The sequence below is a fragment of the Podarcis erhardii genome (genome assembly GCF_964252035.2).
Source record: "Podarcis erhardii genome assembly, chromosome: 9".
Taxonomy (NCBI): Eukaryota; Metazoa; Chordata; class Lepidosauria; order Squamata; family Lacertidae; genus Podarcis; species Podarcis erhardii.
Window position 1 is genome coordinate 4,766,196 of NC_138512.1, and position 25,892 is coordinate 4,792,087.

General features: G+C 44.3%; 1 protein-coding gene and 1 long non-coding RNA gene across 2 annotated transcripts in view; one reads left to right on the plus strand and one right to left on the minus strand.

The window, feature by feature from the left end:
• LOC309350028 overlaps window positions 1-25,892 on the plus strand; it is a 494,376-nt gene that overhangs the window by 76,524 nt on the left and 391,960 nt on the right. The window lies entirely within an intron of this gene.
• The window catches only part of BOD1L1 (biorientation of chromosomes in cell division 1 like 1), a 38,237-nt gene continuing 25,531 nt past the window's right edge, over window positions 13,187-25,892 (minus strand). The window contains exons 13-25 of the mRNA XM_081876179.1: window positions 25,605-25,675; window positions 25,188-25,272; window positions 24,930-25,009; window positions 24,043-24,127; window positions 22,528-22,595; window positions 21,691-21,766; window positions 21,578-21,612; window positions 20,134-20,182; window positions 19,179-19,207; window positions 17,723-17,807; window positions 17,112-17,301; window positions 14,594-14,734; window positions 13,187-14,498 (exon numbers count right to left, since the gene is read on the minus strand). Of these exons, the coding sequence (XP_081732305.1) occupies window positions 14,390-14,498; window positions 14,594-14,734; window positions 17,112-17,301; window positions 17,723-17,807; window positions 19,179-19,207; window positions 20,134-20,182; window positions 21,578-21,612; window positions 21,691-21,766; window positions 22,528-22,595; window positions 24,043-24,127; window positions 24,930-25,009; window positions 25,188-25,272; window positions 25,605-25,675 (1,103 nt within the window). The 3' untranslated portion in view covers window positions 13,187-14,389. The remainder of the gene's footprint in view (window positions 14,499-14,593; window positions 14,735-17,111; window positions 17,302-17,722; window positions 17,808-19,178; window positions 19,208-20,133; window positions 20,183-21,577; window positions 21,613-21,690; window positions 21,767-22,527; window positions 22,596-24,042; window positions 24,128-24,929; window positions 25,010-25,187; window positions 25,273-25,604; window positions 25,676-25,892) is intronic.

The window sequence follows — 25,892 nt, forward strand, 5'->3', positions numbered from 1 at the left end:
CCAACATTTCCCCAAATGTGCAACCATTCTCCGGCGCTTGTTGCAAAGGAAAATCATTTTTGCGAGGTCTCTGCGTGCAGGAAACAGACTCGAGGTGGAAGAGGCCCAGGGGAAGAAGGCACAATCGATAAAAGCCGGGGGAGCGGGGGGTGGAGAAGGCAAAAAGTAGGGGCGACAGGGATGGGGGATGCGACTTCGGTGGGGTTTCAAAATGCTGCACGCCTAAGGAAAGTTGGAGGTCAGCTTGACATTGGTGTGTGCGAGCAGCAGCAAAAAATAAAAATAATAAAATAATAAAATAAAATAAAATAAAAATGCTATTCGGGGGCTCCATCTAAAGCAGGGCAGGGAGCAGGCGGCCATTATCCCTACAGGGCGAGGGGTGTAAATATGCACAAACAGGAGCAACTCCAACCAGTGGCGGGTCAAACCAAACTGCTCCACGCGCCCCGCGTCCACCTTGGATCTTAGGCGATCCACTCCAGAGCCTCGAGGCCTATCCTGAGCCCGCGAAAGGCCTCCAAGAGGCCAGGCGCCAAGCGCCTTTTCCTTCCCGCTCGAGAGGGAGCCCGGGCGAGGCCAAGGTCCCGTGGAGCGAAGAGGGCGGCCCGGGCAGCCCAGCCCCGAGGAAAGGGCAGGCGGGCAGCAGAGCCCGAGGCCCAGCTTCGCTCGCTCCTTCTTCCCGGGCGAGGCGGGGGCGCCATTTTGTCGGCGGGGCGCCTTACAAGAGGGGAGCCTAACCAGCCAGGTTTCGCGCCCTTTCCCCGTCGCCTGAAGGTCTCCGCGGGCTGCCGGGGAAGGCGGGAGAGTCGCCGGAGGCCGCGAGGAGAGGCCTGGCTCGTAGGGGCAGGGTGGCCTGTTCAGGGTGGCCGCTCCTCCTCCTCCTCGTCCTCCGCCCGCCGCCTCTCGGTGAGCCTCAGCGGCTTCGCAACTCGCCCAAAGGCCCGGGCCCCGTTTGCGGAGGGCGCCCGGTTATTCAGGGTGCTGGAAGGACAACAGCGGCCAAGGCTTTTGAATGAGCATGAAGTTGGCCCCAAAGGCCCGACTGGAACCCGCGAGGAAGAGATGGCCTCGCCTGCTCCGCCTCAGCCGGCCTTGACTGGACCAGGGAAGGGGTCTCTGAGGGGAGGAGGCGCAGGCCCCGAAAGAGACGGAGCCCGCCCGCCCGCCCGCCCGCCTCAGGAAAGGGAAGGGCAACACCTCGGCCAAGAGGCCGCCTCAGGCCCCCGAAGCTGCGGCTCGCTCTCCTCGCTCGCGCTGGGCCTGGTCGCCTCAGAAAGGCTCTTGTAGGGCAGGAAAAGGTTCCCCAAAGGGCAGCCCCAAAGATGGAGAGGCGCAGCCCGGACAGGAGAAGGCGGCGCCTTTTGGGGTTTCGTTTAGTGGGAAAAGGCGCGCGGGGAGCTTCCCGCCGCCGCCGCCGCCGCCGCCAGTGGATCCTCCTCGATCGCCCAGTGGATCATGCTGGGAGATTGAGGGCCGGAGCAGGGAAGCGCTGTCTCGGACCTGGCGCCCTTGTGGAAGGGAAAGGGCCCGGCTTGGAGTCCCGAGGCAAAACCGCGCGAAGGGGCGGCGGGGATCCTGGCCGTGGGAAGCAGGCCGCCTTCCCGCAGGTCGTGTTCTCTTCTGACCAGCCCAGTCGCCCGTCTCCGCCCTGCCCTGCCCGCAGCATACGACCGAGGGTGAAGAGGAGGGGGCATCGGGGCAGATCCGGCAGAGGAAGGCGGCTCCCCCCCCCCCAAGCTTCGTGGCACTGGGCAGGCGGGGACTTGCTCCCGTGAAAAGGGTGCCTCGGATCGGGTCACATTTGTTGGCCAAGTCGGGGGGGGGGGGGAGATCCAGGCCCGCCCCATGGTCGCACCCACGACAGCCCAGAATTCAGGCAACCCAGACTCGCCTAAAAAGACACGCGAGCCAAACACATTTGGATCCCCATTGATTTCAATGGGGGAAGACGCTCATCTGTATTCGAAAGAAAGCCATATAAGAAATGCAACAGGACGGATTTCCTTCGTTTTTGCAAACCGCTTTAAGAGGTTTTTTTAAAAAAAACAATCAAGCGGGGGTATATATAAAGAAATTTCTATCCCGCCCTTCCTCACACACGTGTTCCCAGGGCTGGGTTCATCAAATACAACATCTAGAACAGGCACCCCCAAACTTGGCCCTGCAGATACTTTGGGACTACAACTCCCATCATTCCTAGCTAACAGGACCAGTGGTCAGGGATGGTGGGAATTGTAGTCCCAAAGCATCTGGAGGGCCGAGTTTGAGGGTGCCTGATCTAGAACAAATAGAACAAGGGCTACTCCTGATTCCCAGTGTTTGGTGACCCAGAATCATCCTCCCTCCTTCGCAAGCGTTCATCGTTGCAACCTTAAACGCCTCCTCAGCTCTATCCTTGCAACCAAACACCATCCGCAAGGCTTTAGTTTTGGCGTGTCCCAAATTTTGATGTCAAAATCACACTCGCTAAATGCAAGGAGAAATCGCTTCCCGGGAACAGGAGCAGGGAGTTCCAGCGATGCCTTTCTTCCACAGCTCAGCGATAGAGCAGGTCCCACCAAATCCAACCCCCAGAACCTCCAGGGTTGGGGAAGACTCCTCTGGAGCCCCAAAGAGCCGCTGCTAGTTCGTGCAGACTTTGTGCTGGTCATTTGTTGCCGGACTCCAGCTCCCATCAGCCTCAGCAAGCATGGCCAATGGTCACAGATGATAGGAGTTGTAGTCCAGCAACGTCAGGCGGCCCAAAGTGTTCCCCACACCTGGTTTGTGTAGACAACACTGAACTAAATGGACCAGTGGTCTGACTTCCCGTGAGACGCACAGAGGTGTATCCGTTTTTGACCTTGTGGATTTGGCTGCTCCAGCATGACTTCGGAGTGGGGGGTTATCAGGATGCTAATTCATAGCTAGAGGACAGAAGAGGAAGCGAGATCCCACCTGGGTGTCCGCCTCCAACCCGCCCCCTCTTTCTTTGAGCCAGGGATGCTCAACTGGCAAGGGAGAAGGAGAGACATGTGGCCGTGAGCATTTAAGGCTGCACTCAACTCGCACTTTTTTCATTGGAGACTCCCATTGACTTGAGAGAGATTTACTCCCGCGTAAAGGTGCATAGGAAGGATCCAGCTGCACAAGGTAGACTTGAAGGGAGAGGGGAAATCTCCCATCAGATTTCCCCCTCTCCTTTTTTGTGAAGATCTAAAGCGGGAGGGTTCTTCTGGCACAGTAACCTGGTGGTTTAGGTACGGTGCCGGCATGGATGAGGGCCGGGCTGAAAGGGATGAGACCGTGCGTTCAAAATAGTCCTTGCTACCTGAGTCGGCAGGTAGAGTGAAAAGGTAGCTCTGTCTCCCACCTCCTGGTCACTGGTCGCTAACTGAAGTGCCTGGGCGTAGCTAAGGGGAGGCAGGGAGGGGTCAATAAAAAACACATAGCTAACTGCAGTTCTGCCCACCCCCAACAAAATTCTGGCTATGCTCAGGCTGAGGTGGGATGATGTGAAGCGCATGAATTGCTCCCCATGCAAGTAAGGAAGCACTTGATCTATGTCCGTCCTCATATATTTCCATACCCTCCAACGTTTCCCCGATGAAAATAGGGACGTCCCATTCCAGAATGATAATTTTAGTATTTATACCCTATGCATCTTACTGGGTTGCACCAGCCACTCTGGGCAGCTTCCAACACATATGAAAACACAACAAAACATTACACATTAAAAAACAGTTACAGATAGGTAGCCGTGTTGGTCTGCCATGGTCAAAACAAAATAAAAATAATAATAATAAAAAAATTAAAAAAAAAATTATCTGAAGAAGTGTGCATGCACACGAAAGCTCATACCTAGAACTAACTCAGTTGGTCTTTAAGGTGCTACTGGAAGGAATTTTTTTATTTTGTTTTGACATTAAAAAACCTTCGCTTTACAGGATTGCCTTCAGACGGATCCAGGGTCGGATAACTCCATACCCTCCAACATTTCTCAAATGAATATAGGGATGTCCTAAGGAAAAGCGGGACATTCCAGAATCAGATCAGAAACTGGGAAATCAGGGACGCCCCTGGAAAATAGGGACACTTGCAGGGTCTGTATTTCTCGGCCTCATGGGGGAAGATCAACCGCGCATATAACTCAACTTGTTTCGGAAGATCAACCTTTTTAATCCGAGCAGACAGCCGAAACACTCAGTACCCAATGAGTGTATTTGGAAAAAAACAGCCCGTCCCCAATACATAGACACAAATAGATATTGTGCGCCACCTAGAGGCATATGGCTATCACTGCCTTCTGAAGCGGAGTGGGGCGAAGGATAATACAGTGGTACCTCGGGTTACATACGCTTCAGGTTACATACACTTCAAGTTACAGACTCCGCTAACCCAGAAATAGTACCTCGGGTTAAGAACTTTGCTTCAGGATGAGAACAGAAATCGTGCAGCGGCGGCACAGCGGCAGCAGGAGGCCCCATTAGCTAAAGTGCTTCAGGTTAAGAACAGTTTCAGGTTAAGAACGGACCTCCAGAACGAATTAAGTACTTAACCCGAGGTACCACTGTAGAATCACAGAACTGTAGAATTTGAAAGGACCTCAAGGGTCGTCTAGTCCAACCTTCTGCAGTTTTATTGCTGCACCACTAAGATGGGATATTACCTTGCAGCTGATAATTTCTATTTCAACAGCATTTTAGCTATTAAATAAAGGACTGGGAAAGTTAAATGTTCTTTTTCGTTCAACTGGCTGCTTAGTAGCCAATCCTATCAGTGTCTGTCCCAGTGATGCTTACTCTCAATTAAGAGTCACAACTTCAGTCTCCTGAGGAAATCAATGTGATTTAGAAGTTCTTAAATTTAGCTGGATTGTGCGCTTATTAGTTGGATTTTTAAATAACTTATTGGACTGATTGGACAATGTCAGTTGCTTAATCATCCGCCCTGAAACAGGTTAATTTATCAATTAGATTTAAATACAGCTGCATATTCGTCAACACAACCTTCTTGCACATTCTCTATTGCTGACCAGAGTAAGCTCAGTTCTTTGGTATTCCAGGGAGCTGACAGCAATGAAGAAGTTGTGGGGACAATTGAATATCCAGCTTAATGTAGATTGTGGTTGCTTGTGGGAAAGACCTCAATACAAGTCTGACTGAACATGGGCAAAATCCCCTTGAAAGCAAGGCCAATCTTGTCATGATGATGACGACGGCAAAAAAGAATGCCAATAAAGGCTTATGGTACCTCAGAGACTACCAGATTTATTTATTTTTTTTAAAATAACACATTTTGTTATGGCAATTTATGTGGACAAGCATACACTTTATAAGATGCAAATAATGAAATTGGTATTTAAAGCGCCATGACATCTTTTGTTGTTTTTGCTGCAACAGACTAACACAGCTACTGCTCTGGGAACTGTTAGCCAAAAAGAAATACATCACCACCACTCCTGTGTCTGCTCTGTGCTGCTAAGTAGAGCTTTCCTGGATAGTGAGAAGTCTCCTATATTTAGAGCTCTTGGAGTGTGGTCTAGAACCCTTGGTAGCCTACTGTGCAGTGGCGTAGCGTGGGGGGTGCAGGGGGGCCGGCCGCACCAGGCGCAACATCTGGGGGTTAGGGTTAGGGGGTGCAAATCCATGGGTTAGGGGGCGCAAATCCATGGGGCGCAAATTACTTGCCTTGCCCCGGGTGCTGACAACCCACGCTATGCCACTGCAGCTGTGACTTGCTTGCTGAGCATTTTTCTAGAAATCACATCTGCTCTGACCTGGACTCTAGGTTAAATAGTAGCAATCCTTGTGGGTTGCCTGGAGGGAATGGGACAGGCTGTATAGCTCAGCGGTTCCATTCTAAACTGGCAGATTGCTTCCATGGTGCTGGAGATTTTCAACACTGTGCTATGATGTTCTACACGCTTCAGTTGTATCCATTATCCTTCATGCTTTTCAACATCTGTGTCAGGGGTCGGGAACCTTTGGTCTGCAGGCTCATCAATGGGTCCAATTTCACCCCAGTTCAAACCATGTTCATCTGCCCATCAGCTGACATGAGGTTCAAAATTGTGTGGTGCACACCTGCTCCTTGCTTCCTAAAATGCTGAGCACAGGGCTGGCAATGCCCCCTGCATGGCAGCCCGCTTGCCATTGAAATGCTTTATAAATCCATCAAGGCTGTGTTCTGAGCAGGTACCTGGAGCCATTAACTGGATGGACAGGGACCAACAAATTTAAACTGACTCCAGTGGAAGATGGAGGTACTGTTTGGTCCTCCATAAAGATTTGTTCTATTTTGAAGTATCAGGATGTTGGCTTCTAGGCCTTACAATATGGAAGCTGAAGGGTAGCTAATGTTTCCAAGTAGTGGCATATTTCAATGGAGGCATTTGAACATTGTTGTCCTCGTTTATATAAAGAACACATCATTGGTACATATATGAAAATGAATATTTATTCATTATCATTGTTTCCCCCCAAAATGAATACCATCATTTATATTTTACAAATAACAATAATAAATTACAAAAGGGAAAAAAACTGACATTCAAAGACGGAAAGTCAATTTTGAGGAATCCATATTGTTCATTCATATTCAGATAGTTGAGATGTCCTGTAGCTCAGGACGTCTAAATGTCCTTTGCTGGTGTGGGTAAGGGGACCTGAAACATAAAAGTCCCAAAACATTGCATAAACATGTTCCACAAGTTCTTTTCCTTTATGACTCAGAGATTGTGAGTTATTTTGTTGGCAATTACTATGTACCAAACAAACATTTTTATACCATAATTCAATAAATATTTGTTTGTTCATCTTCTTCTATACCTTAATTTTTCAGCAATCGCTATGGATTCAATTTGACTGCACCATAAATCCTTATTTAACTCCTCTAAATATTTCACTTTTCTTAATAGAACCATCCTGGCAGCTAACAACAGATATAGAATCAATTCTCTATCCAATCTGCCTCCATTTGGCCCATCTAATATCCCCAGTAACGCTAGTGAAGGGAACAGTATTAATGCTTGTTTTGTTGTTAAATTAATTTCTAGGAACACCATCTCCCAGAAAGCTGTAATTTAAATGATTTTTACCCTACTCTACAGGTGAAAAAGCAAGCAGAGTGGCTCAATTTAAAAAGTCTCTACTTTCAGGTTTACAGTCTGAAATATGCAAGACAAAAGGCAGAAGAGATGGAGTGAGAGAAAAAGCACCCATTTCATAGTTACAGCTACATTTCTTATAATCCAGATGGAAGGGAAACACTCTGGGACTGAAATATTCATTAAAGGCTGGGTTATAAAACAAGCATCTCAGGTAGCCAGCCTAGTAGAGTAGAATGACTGCTGGTGTGTAATATGACAGTCCAAAGAAGAATTGATGGAATATCGGCCTAAAACAGGACGAGAGTGGTTCCATTGTGGCTCAACTGATCTAAATACTGACCACCCATAAATCCCTTATTTTAAGAAAGACAGAAATGACTGAATCAGCCATGGATCTCAGCTGTCCAGAGTCAGAGCTCTTACCGTGCAGAAGCCATAGAGAGAATCCTTCATTTTCTCCCACTGACACTAATGGCACTTGAAAGTACTGGATTGTTCCCTGTCTTTGAATGGTTAGAATATCAGGATTTCAATCTTTCTCTTCTTATTTTCCTTATTTTTTTAGGGAAAAGATCCTTGTTCATTTAAGAGCTGGGGACTCAAATACTAACATTCTTTATAGAGGTTTACAACCTCAGGGAAATAAATGTCTGAATTTTGCTGACTGTGCTGGATAAAACTGTTTTGTCATCTTTAAAAGCTTAAAGCCACAGCTGCTGGGAAGCAAAATAAAAGACATTTTTGTAACCTCATATCTGGAGCTAAAGATTGGGTTCTGGCACTTAGGATACTGAAATATATCCCAGCCAGCCAGCCAGCCCTGTAATTCCGCTTTAACACTCTTCTTTTTCCGCTCCCTCTCTCCTTCCATTCTCTTCAACCGTTCCTACTGAAATCTGATTAAAGGAAGTTGCCTATAGATGGCCATTTGGATTAGAAGTGGAGCACACATCATCATTGTCAGAAAGATGCATTTCCCAGAGGTGAATCATCTGCATCGTGGTGGTTTTCAACACCTTCATATTCTGAGTGTGTTTTCTATGTTTCATATGAAGCTACCATGCTTTGTGTCAGACGAGTCCATACAGTTTTGTCTCTTCTAGTTGGCAGTAGCCATTGGCCATGCTGCCAGGGCAGGGAATGCAGAAAGGCCTAGGTGAGGAGGGAGGGAGGGAGGGAGAGAGAGAGAGCAGGCAAGGGCCCAGGAAAGCCGTGGAGGACTGGGGAGGAGAACTTAGCAGCAAGCTAAGAGAGGTTGTAGCAGGGCAGTGGAGGCTGCCAGGAAATGAAATACGGGACTCAGCAGAAGGGAGCTTTCCAGAGGGAAATGACAGATGGAGGGAAGAGTCCAAGAAGGGGAAAGGGGGGCAGGGAGGGGGAGGAGGGGGAGAGAGACTGGTCAGAGAGAAAAGCGACACGCTGCAGAGGAGAGGCATCACATTCTGATTTCAGAAAAGCAGCCCAAACTCAGTCTGTAGGGTTTCTTCGTAAAACATACTCCACTCAGTTTCCACACCCCGGCAGCGTGATGAAAGCAGGACAGCCTACTTTCCTTGCCTAGACTCATATTATATCACCCATGGGTGAGTGTGTGGGGTTCATGTCTCAGAATAATTTTTGTCACCAGCAAACAAGCCTTTCCCTTTTTTTTTTTTTTTGTAAAGATTATAATAACCAATTTAGTCTCATTACTGGGAGAACTGAATTAAATAAGGATTCTGTTACTCAAGCATTCTGCACTTGTGTTTATATTTAAAGACATCATTGTCTCAAAAGAAAATCTTCCAGCTTTCTGCTTTCTTGGGGCATTGAGCCAGAATTATTTTTTTTAGACTTGAAAATGGTGACAGACTATTATGCATGTGATTGTTAACCATTACCCCTTTCCTGTATTTCTTCTTCCTCACTCACATTAATGAGCTTTGACATTTAGAGAGAAATTATTGCATCACATGTGTGACAAGTCACAATAAAACTCAAAACCTAATTGATCTGGCATTCCCCTGTAGTGTTCAATTGCTTCCTGGCACCTGGGACTGAAAAAAAGAAAGAAGGAAATGTAGATTGCCTGCACTGTTTAAGTGATGCGATACATATGTCTGAGCTTGGATAACCAGTCCTTTCAACTAATTTTCTCAACGGTGTTGAAAGGCAGGTTCTTGCTAAACTGTTTCCTCTCGAGGATAGGTGCATGGGGTATAGAGGACCCAAGTCAAGATACTTCAAAGTAAGTCTGGTGATCTCTTTTTAAGTTGATCCGCCTTTTAACTGATTAGCCAATTAATTGAACTTCATACAAAATGGTGGGCCATTAAAGTGATTTCCTTGTAGGCCTTGGTTGCTGCTTCTGTGGAATGTTCAAAACTGGAGGCGGAAACACATCCCTGTCAGTAACTGTCTGAAGGCCTGCTCAGTTGCTGCTGACCTGGGAGTTAGTTACTTCCCTGAGTGCTGAGTTTCACCTGGCTCCACTCCTGCTATATCCATGGCTCCTGCCAGGATGGCCCTCCTGCCTCTTCTCCCAATTGTTTGTCAGCGGTGGATTCCCCAAAATGAACTTTGCCTGTTTACATGTTACCAAAAATTCAACTCAAGTGCCTTTTTGAGATAAGTAAGCAACACAATAACAGCAAAAAACTACCCCCTCATTGTTGGGGGGGGGAGCTGGGTATTGTTAATGCTTTATTTTTCATTCTCCTTCACTGTAACACACCAGAGCCACAAAGGTATGTGTGCCTTTAAGTCACAGGTAAACCAGCAGAATCCCTAATCAGTTCATATTCCCCAGCACCAGTTACAGACACGCTAGATGCCCACTCAGGTGGACAGAAAGCCCGGAGAGAGATGAATTTCCTACAGACTACAGCAACTCCCAACCCCTCCAACCCTCAAGCCTGCTCTGATGAAGGACTGAGTAACCTGAGGAGGCACAGCTGAGCAAGGCCAACCTTGTAGGAGATTGCAGTCAAACATAACTATGCAGGACTGCTAATTAGTGCATGAAGGGGTTAAGGACCACAGAGTTTATTGCTAGAAAGACTCAACTAAGTCATGTTCCCTCTCCTCCAGAGAGGGAGGAAGTGAAGCCTTTCTCATTCCTCTCTCACTTTCTGCATCATGTAATCCATCAGGGAGGACATGTGTAAGCTTGCTCCCAAGCTTAGAGCATGTGTCTGGAGCTATATACTGTATTTTTCTACCCAACAGAACTTTGCCTGTGTTTCTCCTTGCTACTGCATGACTGAGACTTTGAATCTGTAAGTAAAGCATTTTAAATTTACTTAACAGTGTGTGGCCTGCTCATTGCAAGAGGGGTGGAAAGAGGTTGGCTCCTGTGTGCAGCTGAATGGGATAGAAAGGTTTAACAACCTGCATTCTTAACACTTCACTGTACTGCTTATTTTTGTGTGTTTAATACTCTGCTACTGAGGCTCCCTGTGTGCAGGGACCCAGACATTTTTTTTGTTCTCCCACACATGTGGGTCCACAGGGATTCGTGTATTTAATTCCCCACAAACCCCACCCTGCTTACCCACCCAGGTCTCAGTAACACATACCAGGTCAGTCTCCTTAACCACAATCAAATCATGAATGAGAGAGCTCTTATTTAAAACCAACCTGGCATTCAAAAGAAGTATCGTCAGGCCTGAGGGCTGGCTAATACATCAATCACAACTCTGGCTAGCGGCCACATATGGCACAACCCCCAACTGTGCTGTGTGCCCCTTGCCGGGTTTGCCCCTCTCATACCATACATCCTTTTACCCAGGACCACTGCATTTGCCCACCCCAGCCCCCGCTTTCTCTGGCTAATCCCATCCCAGAGGCAGAAAGCACTGCAGATGTAGGATAGACCAGTGAGAAGGTGGAGGCTCAGGCTGCAACAGATTCACAGGAGCCTGCGGGTCATACTGTATTCAGATTCCCTCCTCCCTTGTCTCCAAGAACACACAGGGCAGTGCATGTAGCAGAGCAAAGAGCACAGAGCCCTCCTCCCCAATGGAGCTCAAGACTGCTGGGGAAACAGCCGGCCGGGGAGGAGACTTAGGGAGAAGTGAGAGGCACAGATCGTCAGTTCCGGCAACTGCTTTACTGGGGTCTGTCTTGCCCGTAGGTTTCTCTGTTTGTATTTCCTTGAATAAAGAATCAACTTTACTGCTCGAGTCTCTGTGCTGACTTGCATCAGAACCAGCCCAAATCCTGCCATACATTGCAGCATTTGAGTGCCCTGTCCCAAGAGACAGGAGCATGCAGCAGCTCTAGGTCATCTCTAAGAGGCCAAACAACTTGGGCACCTGGAGTTTCAGCAGAAGAACACGAAACAGCAGGCCAGTAGGCAAGAGATGGTAAAGCTCACCTGGGTAGCTGGTGTGCTCATTTCCCCGTCTTACTGGGGGCAGGGTTACTTTGTGGCTTTGTACTTGCTTTGCATGTGCATGTATATGTCGGCACCAGGAAACAGTGCTCAGAAATATGCTGGGTCAGATGTTACTTCCCCCAAACTGGTGTGTGGAGCATCTCCTAGCATCTGAACCAATCAAAGGATTAGCAGGGGGAGTGATAGATAAGGCCAAGCTGAAAACTGCAGGACTGTCTTAGTCTGAGACTAAACAAAAAATTCCTTCCAGTAGCACCTTAAAGACCAACTAAGTTAGTTCTAGGTATGAGCTTTCGTGTGCATGCACACTTCTTCAGATACCATGCACACGAAAGCTCATACCTAGAACTAACTTAGTTGGTCTTTAAGGTGCTACTGGAAGGAATTTTTTGTTTTGACTATGGCAGACCAACACGGCTACCTATCTGTAACTTAGTCTGAGACTGAGGATGAAACCTGTGGCTGCTCCCCATAATGTCACTAATCATCTTCATCTGCCATTTTTTTATTAACAGTGCCGAAGAATCTATGACCATAATGCTCTCTGTTCTCGTCTGTTTGTGCATTTTTACAATAATCTACACATTAAGGGCACAACCCATCCAACACTAAGTGCCACTGAGTCCCTGTGATTTCAACTGAGGAGGGAACACCTTGTGCTTCTCAATTTCCCAATTTTAAAGAGAGTTAAATGTCATTTGGATAGTGTCATTTGAACATACCGTACTTTTCTCTCTATAACACACATATTTTTTCTCCTAAAAAGTAAGGGGAAATGTCTGTGCGTGTTATTGAGCGAATGTGTGGTCCCTGGAGCCGACTGGCCTGAGTGCAGGGGCAAAAATCAGGCAAAAATCCAATCGCGCGTCAGGGAGGAGGGACGCCTGAAGAGAGGAAGCTGTTGCTTTCCTGCATTCTGCCTCAGGGCCTTACTGCCCACCCACTTCTGTTTCGGTTGCTGTTTGCTCAAACGGAACAAAGAGCAGGGAAATCCCCTCCCCTCCAGGCAAGCAGAGGGGAAAGGAAAGGATCGCGTCCTTCCTTCTAATTCCACTCCGTGCTGCTGCGTCCAGGGAAGCATTTTAGGGACTCGCAGGCAGCCGGAAAACATTCAGGTGGGAGAGAGAGAGGGCTAGCTTGGGTGGGTGGGGGGAAACTTTTGCCTTCCTTTCCTCCCTCCCGTTAAACCCCTCTCCTGCATTCTTAGCCAGCTGCTTCTCTGCACACCCCTCTCGTGCTCCTTGTCCCTTCTGTGTTTTTCCTTCCCTCCCCACTTAAAACATGGTTACAAAGCATGGATCCACATGGATCCTCAGGCTCTTTGCATTGGGTCACCCCAAATTCACCATCAGATCACATAGCACGTCCATGGCTACAGCCTGCACCAAAAAAATTACGCACCCACTGTTGCCTGGGGCCGTAGTGGTGCAAAAACGTGGTTACAAAGCACAGATTCACAGGGATTCTCAGGATTTTTGCATTGTGTCACCCCAAATTCACCATCAGATCACATGTCTGTGGCCACAGCACGAGGCACAAAAATGATACATCCACTGTTTCATTCAGAATTCCCCCCCCCCCTTGTTTTCCTCCTCTAAAAACGATGTACGTGTTATGGTCAGGTGCGTGTTATAGAGCGAAAAATACGGGTAACAAAATTTTCTTATCCATTGAAAAAGTTAATCTAGCGACTAAAAAAAAATACAGGACTCTAGTTTTGGGAAACGTTTTATAATTTATATATAAAAATTCAGTAAGAAACAAAGTAGAATATTTGACAGAAAAAATCACATTACAACAATAAAAGTCCCCAAAACAAAAAGAAAACAAATTAAAAAACATAGAATGCTGAATTTGGTTATAAAACATGAATATGAACATTTTAAAATAATCTCAGGTTATTTGGCAACTTACCACATCCTTGCAAGAGACAAATTCTGATAATAATTAAAAAAAACCCCCAAAACTTTACATGAAACCAAACTTGAAGATTTGTTCTTGTGAGAGTAAAATGTAAGTATACTAATGATTCTGGCAGCAGGGCCAGGCGCTACATTCTCTTTTAATACTAGTATATAAAGTGTGAGATAAATGGTGAAGATCTTTAAATCCTGAAGGTGATACTTTAATTTCAGTGTTTCAATTGAAAAAGAGAAATACTGAGAGAAAAACATTTAGAAGCTTCAAAATGAGACAGTTTCCACTGTTTCAGCTGAAGGGGTCTAGTTCTATCTGAATGAACTCTAACTACTTTGACGCTGGGATAAAATTTACAGATGATAATATATTTCCAAGTGAATAGGGTGCATTTACTAAGCACTGTAAATGCAGTTTTTAAACTTTTACCATACAGAAAGCCACAAGTGTGAGGAAAGAAAGTAAAGTCTCCTCCTTATACTAATTCTACTTGACTTGAATACATGCAGGAAAGTACTTTGCCAGTTAATCAGAGATTTGTTGAGTTCACTGAAAAGGAGTCCCTTCCCGCGCCCTAGACAATGCTAATGATGGCTGCACAACATTTAAGAATCCAGTTAAAATGACCAACGTAAGATAACATCAGAACAGCCCGCAGAACAGTCCTTGCTGTTTGATTAAGTTCATACGCAGTAAAATACATTCTTCTTTAAAATATGTGGCTTATGTACAAAGGGTGTCATTAAGAGGCCACTGGTGATGAGCAGATTGGAAGCATCAGCGAGTCACTCTCGACCATCTCTACTTGAGGTTCAAAGTAAACTTTTGCAATGCTTATAGACTTCTGCATAAACAAATAGTGTATAAAGCTGTTTAAATATGTTACATAGGTAACATGTTATACCTTGGAAACAAGCACATGCAAAGCCTCTTTGTTTTACAAAGAAGCAGAGGAGAGTTTGTTTGTTTTCCCTTCCCCATTTGTCTGGCGTGGGGCAAAACTATCGCTTGGACTTCTTCGCCTCAGGTTCATCGCCCCTCTGGCGACTTTTCTTAGGCGACACCATGGGACTGGCTTCTCTTTTGCGCTTGGTGGGCTGTAACCTTGAACTGAAAAACAAACCAAAAAGCACAATGAAATTACTTTGGAGAAGACAGCGTAGAGATATTCACAAGCTAGAAGTGGCTTTCATTTCCATACTTACTGTGCCCCAGGAGATTTACTGGATTTTGCAGCGGCAGGTGACTGCTTTCTCCCTGCTAACTTTCGATGGTTTGGAGGAGGAACTGCACCAGGGCTTTGATTTTTAGATGTGGCTCGTGTTGTGGGCTTGCTGGGCTGCTTTCTGGAAAAATGAGCAGATAAGCATATGTAAACAGGACGGGTTACCTAGCAAATATAATAAAGTAGCACAAAAATTAAAAATGAATCTGTGCTTTCAGAGACACTCTTATACTGGCCATTCAAAAGCAAGTAGCAATACTCGGCAGTCTCATGTTGGGATTGAGGTATTCTGCTTTCTGAAGTTAAATGTGCCAGTCGGACTGCTAAGTCTCTGTTTCAATCACAATCAAGGACCTGAATCCTAGCAGAGGGAGAAACAGGGTGGTGGTGGTTTGGAGTGGGGAAGTGGAAGGCAGGCAGAGTTGAGCTTGCACAGCCCACTGCTTCTAAATTGGTCCCTTATGCTAACATAGGAAGCTGCCTTAAACAGATTCCATCCACTAGTCCATTTACCGTATTTTTCGCCCTATAGGGCGCACCGGCCCATAGGATGCACCTTGTTTTTTGGGGGGGGAAATAAAGCCCAAGCTTCCCCCGACCCCAGCCCCCAGAACAGGCAGCTCTCCGCAAGCCGTGGGAGCCCAGCGCCGGGCTCCCACGGCTTGCGGAGAGCTGCGCAAAGCCTGGAGAGCGAGAGGGGTCGGTGCGCACCGATGCCTCTCGCTCTCCAGGCTTCAGCGAAAGCCTGCATTCGCCCCATAGGACGCACACACATTTCCCCTTCATTTTTGGATAGGAAAAAGTGCGTCCTATAGGGCACGGTAACTCAGTACAGGCACTGACTCTCAGGTCTGAGCTGAGCTGACCATCTTGGCTATAAGTCCTGGAAGGCCGGAGTCCTGCCTTGCTGGCCCTTTTCCCACCTGGCCTGGGAAGGCAGGGCCTGGATTGACTCCAGCTGCAAAAGCTGAGACTGCTGAACAGACTAATTGGGCTGGGGTATTGTTTAGGGGGCTTCTGTTGCTGTTATTGATATTATTTTTAGTATCTTTATTTTTAGACCTGATGATTTATCTGAAAATGGCTTGATTTTATTGTGTACTTTTTGATGTTTTTTGTTTATGACTCCTTTTGTAACTGTAAATATTTTCATGTTGTAAGCTGCCTTGAGCATGGTTTTAACTATGGAAAGATGGCATACAAATAAAATGATGATCGTGACTTTGTAAGCCTTGTTGCTAGAGATCCTTTTAATTGTAGCTGCTGGGGACTGAGCCTGAGACCTTCAGGTGCAAAGGATGTGATCTCCAGGCCTTTTCTTTTGACCTAACAGAACTGCCATCAGTGTTTTGTTATATACATTTCCTATTATACAACACGGTCCATTCCTACTGTGGAGTAGGAATGATTTTAATGTGGAACTGCTGATACTGGGCACCACAATTTAAGAAGGATATTGATAAGCTGGAATGTGTGCAGAGGAGGGCAACCAAGATGAACATGGGTCTGGAAACCAAGCTTTATGAGGAACGGTTGATGGAGCTGAGTATGTTTAGCCTTGATATATTTGAAGATGGTGATCATATCTCCTCTCAGTCTCCTCTAATCAAGGGCTGTCACATAAAAGATGGAACAAAGCTTGTTTTCTTCTGCTCTGGAGGAGGCCCCAAAGAATGGCTTCAAGTTATAAGAAAAGGAGATTCTAACTAAACATCAGGAAGAACTTTCTGACGGTAAGCACTGTTCGAAAGTGGAACGAACTCTCTCGGGAGGTGTGGGCTCTCATTCGCTGGAGGTTTTTAAGCAGAGATTGGATGCTTTGGTAGAGATTCCCGGATTGCAGGGGGTTGGACTAGATGGCCCTTGGGTCCCTTAGCTAATGTATCCTCCAGTGTGTGCATCCACACAGGTGAGTGAGACAGAGAGGTGGGGAAAGAGACACATTATTAGTCAAAAACTAATAATGTGGCAAAACCTCTCTGACTCCTACCCAGGGAGTCAGTTTCTGCAATAAAGTTTGGATTGCTAGATGTGAAGCCTTCATGGGTCTAGAATACATTTATTTATTTCAAAAAAATTATACACCACTTAACTGTAAAAATATATGCACCCAAGATGCTAAGAGATCACCAAGGGAGGGAAGGTTGTAAGACAAATTTGCTTCCTGAAGAAGAAGGTTGGCTAGAATAATTTAGCAATAAAATAAAAGTATGAATATGGAATATATAGAAAGTCTCATCATTTTTTCCATAAGCAACAGCTGAGCAAAATTTTTGGTAGCTAGGGATCACAAACAAGATGCCTTTATTATATTTTTATACAGAAAGATGAGGCAGAATTGGATTTGGGATGGATTCATTAATGACTGGAGTCAGAGGCCAGGATTCAAAGAAGTACAAGGTTGTGTCTGCTCTGGACTTCTTCCATCCCCACCACAGCCCTCCGTGCTTGGTGACGCATCTAGCCCACTGCCCAAGTCTCTGCAGAGCCAACGTTACCTTTGTGCTTCCAATCTTGAGGCTGATCGTGTTGTGGCCCCTGAATGCATTTCGTCAGCATCATCACTGTTGTCACTGTCCTCCCCTCCGTTATCGCCACTCTCCTTGTTTTCATCTTTGTCTTTTGTCTCCTCTTCAACAGCAAGTGTTAGTTTCAGACGTTTTTTGTCTGGCTCAAGTGTGTCCTTCCCTACAAAATTTTATAAACACACTCAAATTTCCACCCAAGCCTCCAGAAGGGATATGGATACTTACTTTAGAAGGTGAATTCTAAATGGACCCCGTGAGTGGAGTAAGTAATTTTCCATTTCCGTAGCATTTTAATGCATACTTGTTTAAAATCTCTCCAAAAACATTTACAATAGTTTACTTCTTTAGTTCACAGCCAGAATTCATAGAAAACCCAAGAGGCTGTAGGCAAGCAGCTGGGATGTACCATTCCTGACATAAGATTACAGCAATTTGCACATTTCCCCATAATATTTACTTTAGCCATAACCCAATGATTTTCCCCTCGATGAATAAAGGATAATAAAACTGATATTTGTATAAGCTAACGTGCACCTTAAACAATAGAAAAAGTTAAGAGAAGCAGAACCTCCATGTTTTACCTGTTTCCTCTGATGGAATTAGAGGTCGTTTGGGCTTCCTTCCCCTTCGACGCACAGCCACCTCTGCCTCCCCTTCTTTAGCTTCCTAATAGTTGGAAGTAAAGGGGGAAACAGTAAAGAAATTGAAAGCATACAGGGCTTCTGGCTGAGAAAAAAAAGACAAGGGGAACTCATAAGAGGGCTTATAAATTTATTGACAGTACAGAGAGGAGAGGAACGTATTGCAGCACACTCTATTTATGTACTTGTTCACAAAATACATACGTCACTTAGGGGAAACATGCAACAAGATGTGGATTTTTAATTTGTATTTTTTAAGAATTAGAAAAGCTCATAGATGACAAACTGCTGAATAACTGCTACCCATGATCAGGTGTATAATAAAGCATATAGTGGTACCTTGGTACTCAAACGCCTTGGTTCCCAAATGCCAAAAACCCGGAAGTAAGCATTCTGGTTTGCAAACGTTTTTCGGAAGCCAAACATCTAATGTGGCTGTCGGCTATTGTTTCTGGGGCGCCTGCACCAATCAGAAGCTGCGCCTTGGTTTTCAAACATTTCACAAGTCAAACGCACTTCCAGACTGGATTAAATTTGGCACTTTTGTTTTTGCTATTTGTTTTGAGTTTTGGTTTTTGAGGCTTTTTTGGTTAATTTGTTTTTGTGACTGTGTGGAACCCAGTTCAGCTACTGATCGATTGTGTGATTGCGGAAATGAATAAAAGCCGCCCCCCTCCAAACAAAGACTATCATCAGTGCAGGTAAGAAAAAATTGTAATTTAAATTTTTATCATCTACAATACTGTCTTATTTATTTTATAGTACAGTACATTGATTATTGCTTTCATTTTATGGATCCATGGTCTCGTTAAGATAGTAAAATTCATGTTAAACTGCTGTTTTAGGGGTTGTTTTAAAAGTCTGGAACAGATTAATCCATTTTGCATTACTTTATAGGGAAAGCTTGTCATGGTTTTGGAACGGACTTCCGGAATGGATTAAGTTTGAGAACCAAGGTGCCACTGTATTGCAAAACCTAGGAACGAGCAAGATTTTCTAGGAGCAAGGTAAAATAAATGTTGTCTCCTGATCTCCAGGAAACCAAGACTCCATTTGCCTCATCTATATTTTTTCAGGTGTCAGTGTGAGCACTGATATTGCCAGCAACTTAATTTGAGCCTTTACATTCAGACGCAATGTATCAAGGATTGAAAAATTCTAAGGACTGAGGATGGAGGATGCCTTCCTTTTATGCCCTACTCATAAGCACCCAGAGGCATATTGTTTCATTATGCTGGAAGACAGAAACCTGGAAACGATGGACCTTGGTTTCATTCAGTAACTCAATTCCAATGAAACAGAAATGACCCTAAGCTAAATTATACAACTCCACAAAAATCAAACATTTTTAGGATCAAAGTGGAAAACAATTTGCACTAAAAGATCTTGAACTTACTTTGTGTCTCTCATTCAATGAACCTTTGACTAAAAAAGGAAGAAAAAAAAAGTGTTAAGAACTCTACATAAACTGCAACTCTGAACACACAAACTGTTATAACCGTCACTTTTCGTATGAAGTTTAAATTAAACTTAAATGATCAAGGAGCTTTTAAAAAAGGATTTCTTTCTAAAATTCGCCACAGCATAATAAAGCAAAAATTAAGTTATTTCTCACAGAGATGTCAACCAATGGCAAACAGAAGGCAGCTCAGGATTTTGAAATGCTTGATGTTAGTTGCAAATGCTACAGTTTGGTAAAAAGGTGGATGCAATTGGTTACTTCCCATGCCAGCAGCCTGAGTAAATCATGCAGTTGCTTCACTTCAAAATCTTACTGGAACAGTGTATGAAGCAGTGAGTCACCGTGGTTACTTTGCCATTTGACCCAAGCACCCTAAACTGCTCTACTCACAGAAGTGGGAAATCTCTGGCATCCATGTCAATGCCACTGAAATCAGTCCACTTGGAAGCTGGACAAAGTGTTTTACTCACCTTTGAAATAGACAGGGGAAGGTCTTTGCATGCACCATTGTTTTGTAGATCCATAAGAATTTATACAGTGGTACCTCTGGTTACAAACTCTTCAGGTTATGTGGTCTGCTAACCTGGAAGTAGCTGCTCCTGGTTGCGAACTTTGCCCCAGGATACGAACGGAAATTGCGTGCCGGACGTACGCAGGCAGCGGAAGGCCCCATTAGCGAAAGCGCGCCTCAGGATAAGAACGGTTTCAGCTTAAGAACAGACCTCTGGAACGAATTAAGTTTGTAACCAGAGGTACCACTGTATAAGGCTATATCTGAATTTTTGGAGTAGTAACTCTTTTAAAGAAAAATGGCTGAGTTACAGATGCACCTCACCCTTTCCACTCTTTCTTCCTTTCCAAAGAGAATTTTTTTGGGGGGAATAATTACCTTTTGGAGTAATCATCTCTCTACTGCTAGAACCTGAAGACTGCTGCATCTAATTAAAAACAAAAATAGCAGTATATTTCTATAGTGCAGGATTAGAAAAATTAAAACACTGTTTTCAGGCCCTGTTTAGGTCTTATCACTCGAAGAGAAAACACCCACTGAATGGGGTTGTGAGGACAGATGTCTCCCCCCCCCCCCCCAAATGAAGCCACATGCCTCCCGACTCCTTCAGACATTGACAGTGCATTTCTGCAGCACAGAGCTTTGCAGATCTATGGAGGCTCCTTGCAAGAGTGGGAACCCTGGAAGATCAGGATTCCTAGTCCCATGAGTGGCCTCCGCAGATATGCAAGGCTCTCTACTGTGTGAAAGTGCCAAAAAACTCAGGTGCCTATGGGTGGGGGCAGGGTGAATGGTGCGTATTTGAATTTAATCTCTACATGCGTTCTCTCTTATGGTGATAAGTCCTGAAGAGGGCTATACTGTTTCTTCAGTTAATGCAAATAAAAATAAAATAATCTAATATGCACAAGCACATTCTTTGTTATGGTCCAAAGACCCGCAAAAATCTAATATGCAGTACATTTTACAACTCAAGACCATTTCTCAGATCACACAACAACAAACCTGGCTTTGCCATGAAATCTACAGTTGACTTTTCTGTAAGCTGGCAAACATTTTAAAACCACTGCTTTCAATGAAGCTCACACGTTCAGCTGCCAATCACTAAGTGCTGCAGTGATCCAGTATATGACATGTTCTGGGCCAATTCATACCCCCAGTTTAAAAGTTCTTTTATGCAGTAGCAGTTATGCCTTCCTCCCACAGAGATTTCATGCCTTATGGCAAACAGGCCCCATTGTGGACTGCCCTGCCGAGTGAGGTTTCTCCTTCCTCATTACTGGCTTTCAGGAGGAATTTAAAAACATTCCTGTTTTCCCAGCCATTTGGTGGATGAAAGATACTGGCAACCCTGAAATAATGGAGTGAGAGAACCTGATTGCTTTTCAACTGTTTTTAATGATATTGTTATTGATGTGTTGGGTGCCTTTGGGAGAAAGTGAGGGATATAAAAATAATAGCATGAAGAAAATACAGGCAAGGTATTTCATCTAATTATTTATATGCTGCCTTCCTGGCCTGACAACAGACCTCCAAGGCAGGTGACAAAAAAAGAAAATATGCACCAACCCACTGGAAATCTCGAGTTATCTGAATATCACAACTATTTTTGAAGGTGCCCTCCATTTAAAAAACAATCCGCTATAGTGTGGGAGAAAACAAGGGTAATGCCTTGAGCTCAGGGAAGCAGCTTAATAGCCCATGGGATCCTGGCCAATGTTGTGTTATTGCAATTGAAAAAAATATAAAACAGTGTTCCACAGAGAGCCAGAAATCCCACAATATGTGAGCATCCAAACAGAATATCCACCCAAATGCTTACATTTCCAGTTCTTGAGTCAGCTTCTGAAACTTGACCTGAAAGGAAAAATAAACCTCCTGAGTTTAATGAAATGCTGAAGTCCATTTTCCATGGTGACGCAGCACTGTACTTACCAAGCAGTGCCATTATTTCAATAGGATATTTACGGGGTCTTCCTCTTTTCCGCTTAACTGGTACTTGCTTTTTTTCCTAAACAAAAGGACAAACAAATGTTGTTTAAGTCAACTCAAAGTGTCCACTAAGGCAACTGCATCATGAACAAAGAGTCTTGTGTTACATTAAAGGACTAACCAATTTATTGCTGTGTAAGCTTTCACTTACTAGTGCCCACAAAACTAACACAACATGTCCAGAAATAGTGATTCTTCACATTATAGCCGCATTATATGATAGCGTCTTTCCCAACCTCTCTCACACACCATAGATTAAGTCAAACATTTTCTTTTAAGTTTCGCTATTTCAGTGGAGAGTTACAAATCCGCTAAAGTCTCCTCTCCCATTGAAATCAAAACCATGGCTGGGATGGATTCTTAATAGCCAAGGAAAGTTAAACCATTTATAAGCTCTGGTGTGCACCAACGTTATTCACAATGATAATAATTACTTAGTATTTGTGTCAAGGTCAACCAGTGGAGCTATTCTGAGTGGTTTGCGGTTTATTACAGCCCCCAGTAGCCTGCTTGGACCAGTTAGTGTGGCACTTTCCAGATAAAAGTGCTCACAACCATTCCAACGTGCACTTCAGAATATATACAGAATACAGGATCAGTTCTGGTTGAAGCAACGCGACTTACTGGGTACTTCTCTCAGAATTCAGCAAATTCTCTCCTCCCTTTCTTCTCCCAGCCTCCCATCCTAGGAGATCTTCCCTTCCCTTCCCTTCCCTTCACCAGCCATCCATCAGGAAAGTATACTTTCAAATAACTATCAGAATAGGCCATGTTACTTGCCTCAACAGGATTTACACTGGATTTCTCATCTGACTTTTCACAAATATCTGCTTTGCCAACAATCTCATCTGCAGGAAAAAACGTTTTTTAATTTTTTTAAAAAAACACAAATTAAATCCCCACCATCATTTTTGAGCAATTGCTTAAACCAGTGACTTCCTCTGAATTGTACATCGCCTGGTTTTCACTTGCAGCACACCCCATCATTTCGACTTCTTTGACAATCTAGATAAACATCAACGAATATACAGCTGCTATAACCTATCCTACAGTTTGCTGCATCATGTATCACTGTATACACCTGTACTTCTATGGCAGGGATCAGCAACCTTTTTCAGCCCTGGGCCAGTCCACTGTCCCTCAGACCATGTGGTGGGCTGGAATATATATATATTGGGGGGAAATGGACGAATTCCTATGCCCCCCAAATAACCCAGAGATGCATTTTAAATAAAAGAACACATTCTACTCATGTAAAAACACGCTGATACCCGGACCGCCTGTGGGCCGGATTTAGAAGGCGATTGGGCCACATCCGGCCCCCGGGCCTTAGGTTGCCTACCCCTGTTCTATGGGGTAGGTATGCAAGGGAACAGGATATATGCTTAATACAGTGGAACCTCAGTTTTCCAACGTAATCCGTTCTGGAAGTCCATTCGACTTGCAAAACATTTGAAAACCGAGGCTCAAAGGGACGCCAGCAAGTTCAATGGGGAAAATTGAGAAACATGCCTTGGAAGCTGTTTGGCTTTTGAGGGGCATTAGAAAACGGAAGCATTCACTTCCGGGTTTTTGGCGTTCGGCTTCCAAAATGTTCGGCAGCCGAGATGTCCGAAAACCGAGGTTTGACTGTACACAGGAGCAGCAGTTCTACTTATTCACTAGACTGTGGTTCAGACATGGGTGGACTATTCTCCATCCAGCAGGAAGGAGGCTCTTTGGAGCTGGGGTTGTCTGTTTTCTGAAAAGGGAACTGCATAACAAGGTAGACCAGGAGATGTTTCTGGATGTTTGTGAGGTCTGTAAAACTTGAGTACTGTTAATTAGAATGTTGCAAATGTGTAAAGACATATTGTGTCAAGTTATATTAGAAGAAATATGATTTAAAATTATGATTAATGATTTATATGGATTGATAAAGGAAGATTAACTCTATTTGATTAATTAGGAAAATAGTCAGAGAAAAGTTAAAGCAGGAATTGAACATGCACAGTCAATGGAAATAGGAATGGATGGAAAAGTTTTAGAAATTAAGAAAAAGCATTTTACTGTGAGTAGCAAAGGAGAGAGGGAAAAGATGCCTTGAAAGGGGGGGATAGAGGTCAATTTTTACATTTGTGTCAAATTTGAATTAATTTGTTAAAAATTTGGAAAACTTATAAAAATTAATTGGCCAAAAAGAGAAAAGAACCGGGGTTGCCAACCCAACACCAACAAAGGCTTTCATTGGTCCCTCCCCAAAAATGAAAGGTGTCTTCTAACACTTTCAGGAAAATTCTGTAACTCTGATGTTACCTTTTCCTTCTACAGTTTCTGATGAAGGTTGCAGAGACTTGGCATCACCTTCAACGGTATCTTCTGAGTCCCTGGAAGTTGTTTCCTATGAAATTATAAAACATGTTAAAATACTGCCTGCTGTAGTACTAACAGAACGGCATTGTGAACTGCTACATTTAAAGGTTGCCACCACAACTAGTTACGTAAATTATTCTGACAGAAATAACTGATAAGCCGCTTCTGAGGAGGAGCCACATCTCCTTCCAAAAAGCTTCCAAAAGGTGTAATTAAGTGGTGACTTGACAGCAAAGTTTATCTGTCGTTCTTATCTCTGCGTAACACATGCAACATGGGATTAACTCCTCCTACATGCTCTGGATGGATTCTTCGCTGATGTGGAATCGAGAAAGCCTATCAGATGGGTGAGCGACTGGAGTGGGAGAAACTATAGCTTGCCCAAGCACCATGGAAATTAATCTCTAGAGAAAATACCAGCTGCACCGTCTTTAATTATCTCTGAAACTATTATAAATCACGAAAGAATTTAAAGAAAATGCTCATCTGTCAGTAAATATGTCAATCCAAACTACGACCCTAAAGCTGGTTTGAAAAGAGACGTCACGGAAAAGGCTGAAGGTAAAACTGTCTTCTAGGAAGCTCATTTGCAGTTTACTTTGAGGAAAGCTACAACAAGGCAGCTGTCTATAAGGGACGAGAGATTCTCTGAGAAGTGTTTATGTTGTTGTTTTGTTACATTTTTGATCCTACATTCCACGACTGATTGCATTGACAGTAATGAGAATTAATGGATGCTGTTGCACCCATTATGGGGAATGTGGCTTTGAGCAAGCATTTCAAGCAGTAGGTTGAGAAGTAATATATCTGTAAACAGATTTAAAGTATACCGTATTAGATTCTGCTCTGGCTTCAAAATACTGACTCTCTTCAGCTTCTTCTCCCAAAACCTGACACACTGGACCATGACCTGCAAAATAAATTTAACCCTTTAAAAAAAAAAATCTGAAGACTTAGTCTTCAGTGCTGAGTGCTGAAACCTTGTACGTATTTTTTTTCTAAATCAGATTGGCCTGTAAACCATCCCATGCAAACTAGTCAAATGTTTGCCAGAGACAAGAAGGCAGGAGTATTTATTTGTTAACTACCTGATTCACCCTCTTCGATACCAGGATGTCTGTCTGTTTCTGGCATGAAGCTCTCTTCCTTCTGACCAGGTATTTCTACCTGCAACTAAGAGGAGGAGAGGAAATAGATGAGAAAGTAAATATTTCCATGTTGGATCAAGACTGAAAGTGGAACTAGTCCAGCATTCTGTTCTGAACAGCAGCCAGCCAAGATGCGTCAGGGAAGATGCCAAGCAGAGCATCAAAGTTACAGCTGTCCCTGGTTGCTTGCCTCCATTGTCTGCTATTAAGAGCGATACTGCGGTTTCATTTAGCTATCCCAATATAGAAATCATGCCTTTGATAGACAGGCACCTAAAAACTGTAATCTTTTTTTTAAAAAAGAAAAAGAAAAAAAATCTTCAGCAAAGAAAAGTAAGACAAGAAAGAAATGCAAACCTCTAATGATTTCTCTCCTGAAACTTGGACTTCTGCTTCTGTTACGACTGAAGTATCTGTTGTTTCAAGTGCTAAAAAACAAAAGCAGAAAGGCAGAAAAAAGGACTATTAATAGCACTGAGCATTCAAAGTGCTTTACAAAGCAGTGTCTCAATGTGATGGCTTGTGTATGCTCTTTGCAATAAGCACCCTCTGCTCACTCAGAGAGATATTTACAGTTCTTTATTTTACATATGTACAAGCAGCACATTACAATCATGCGTCCGAATCGTCCAGTTCAGATTCAGG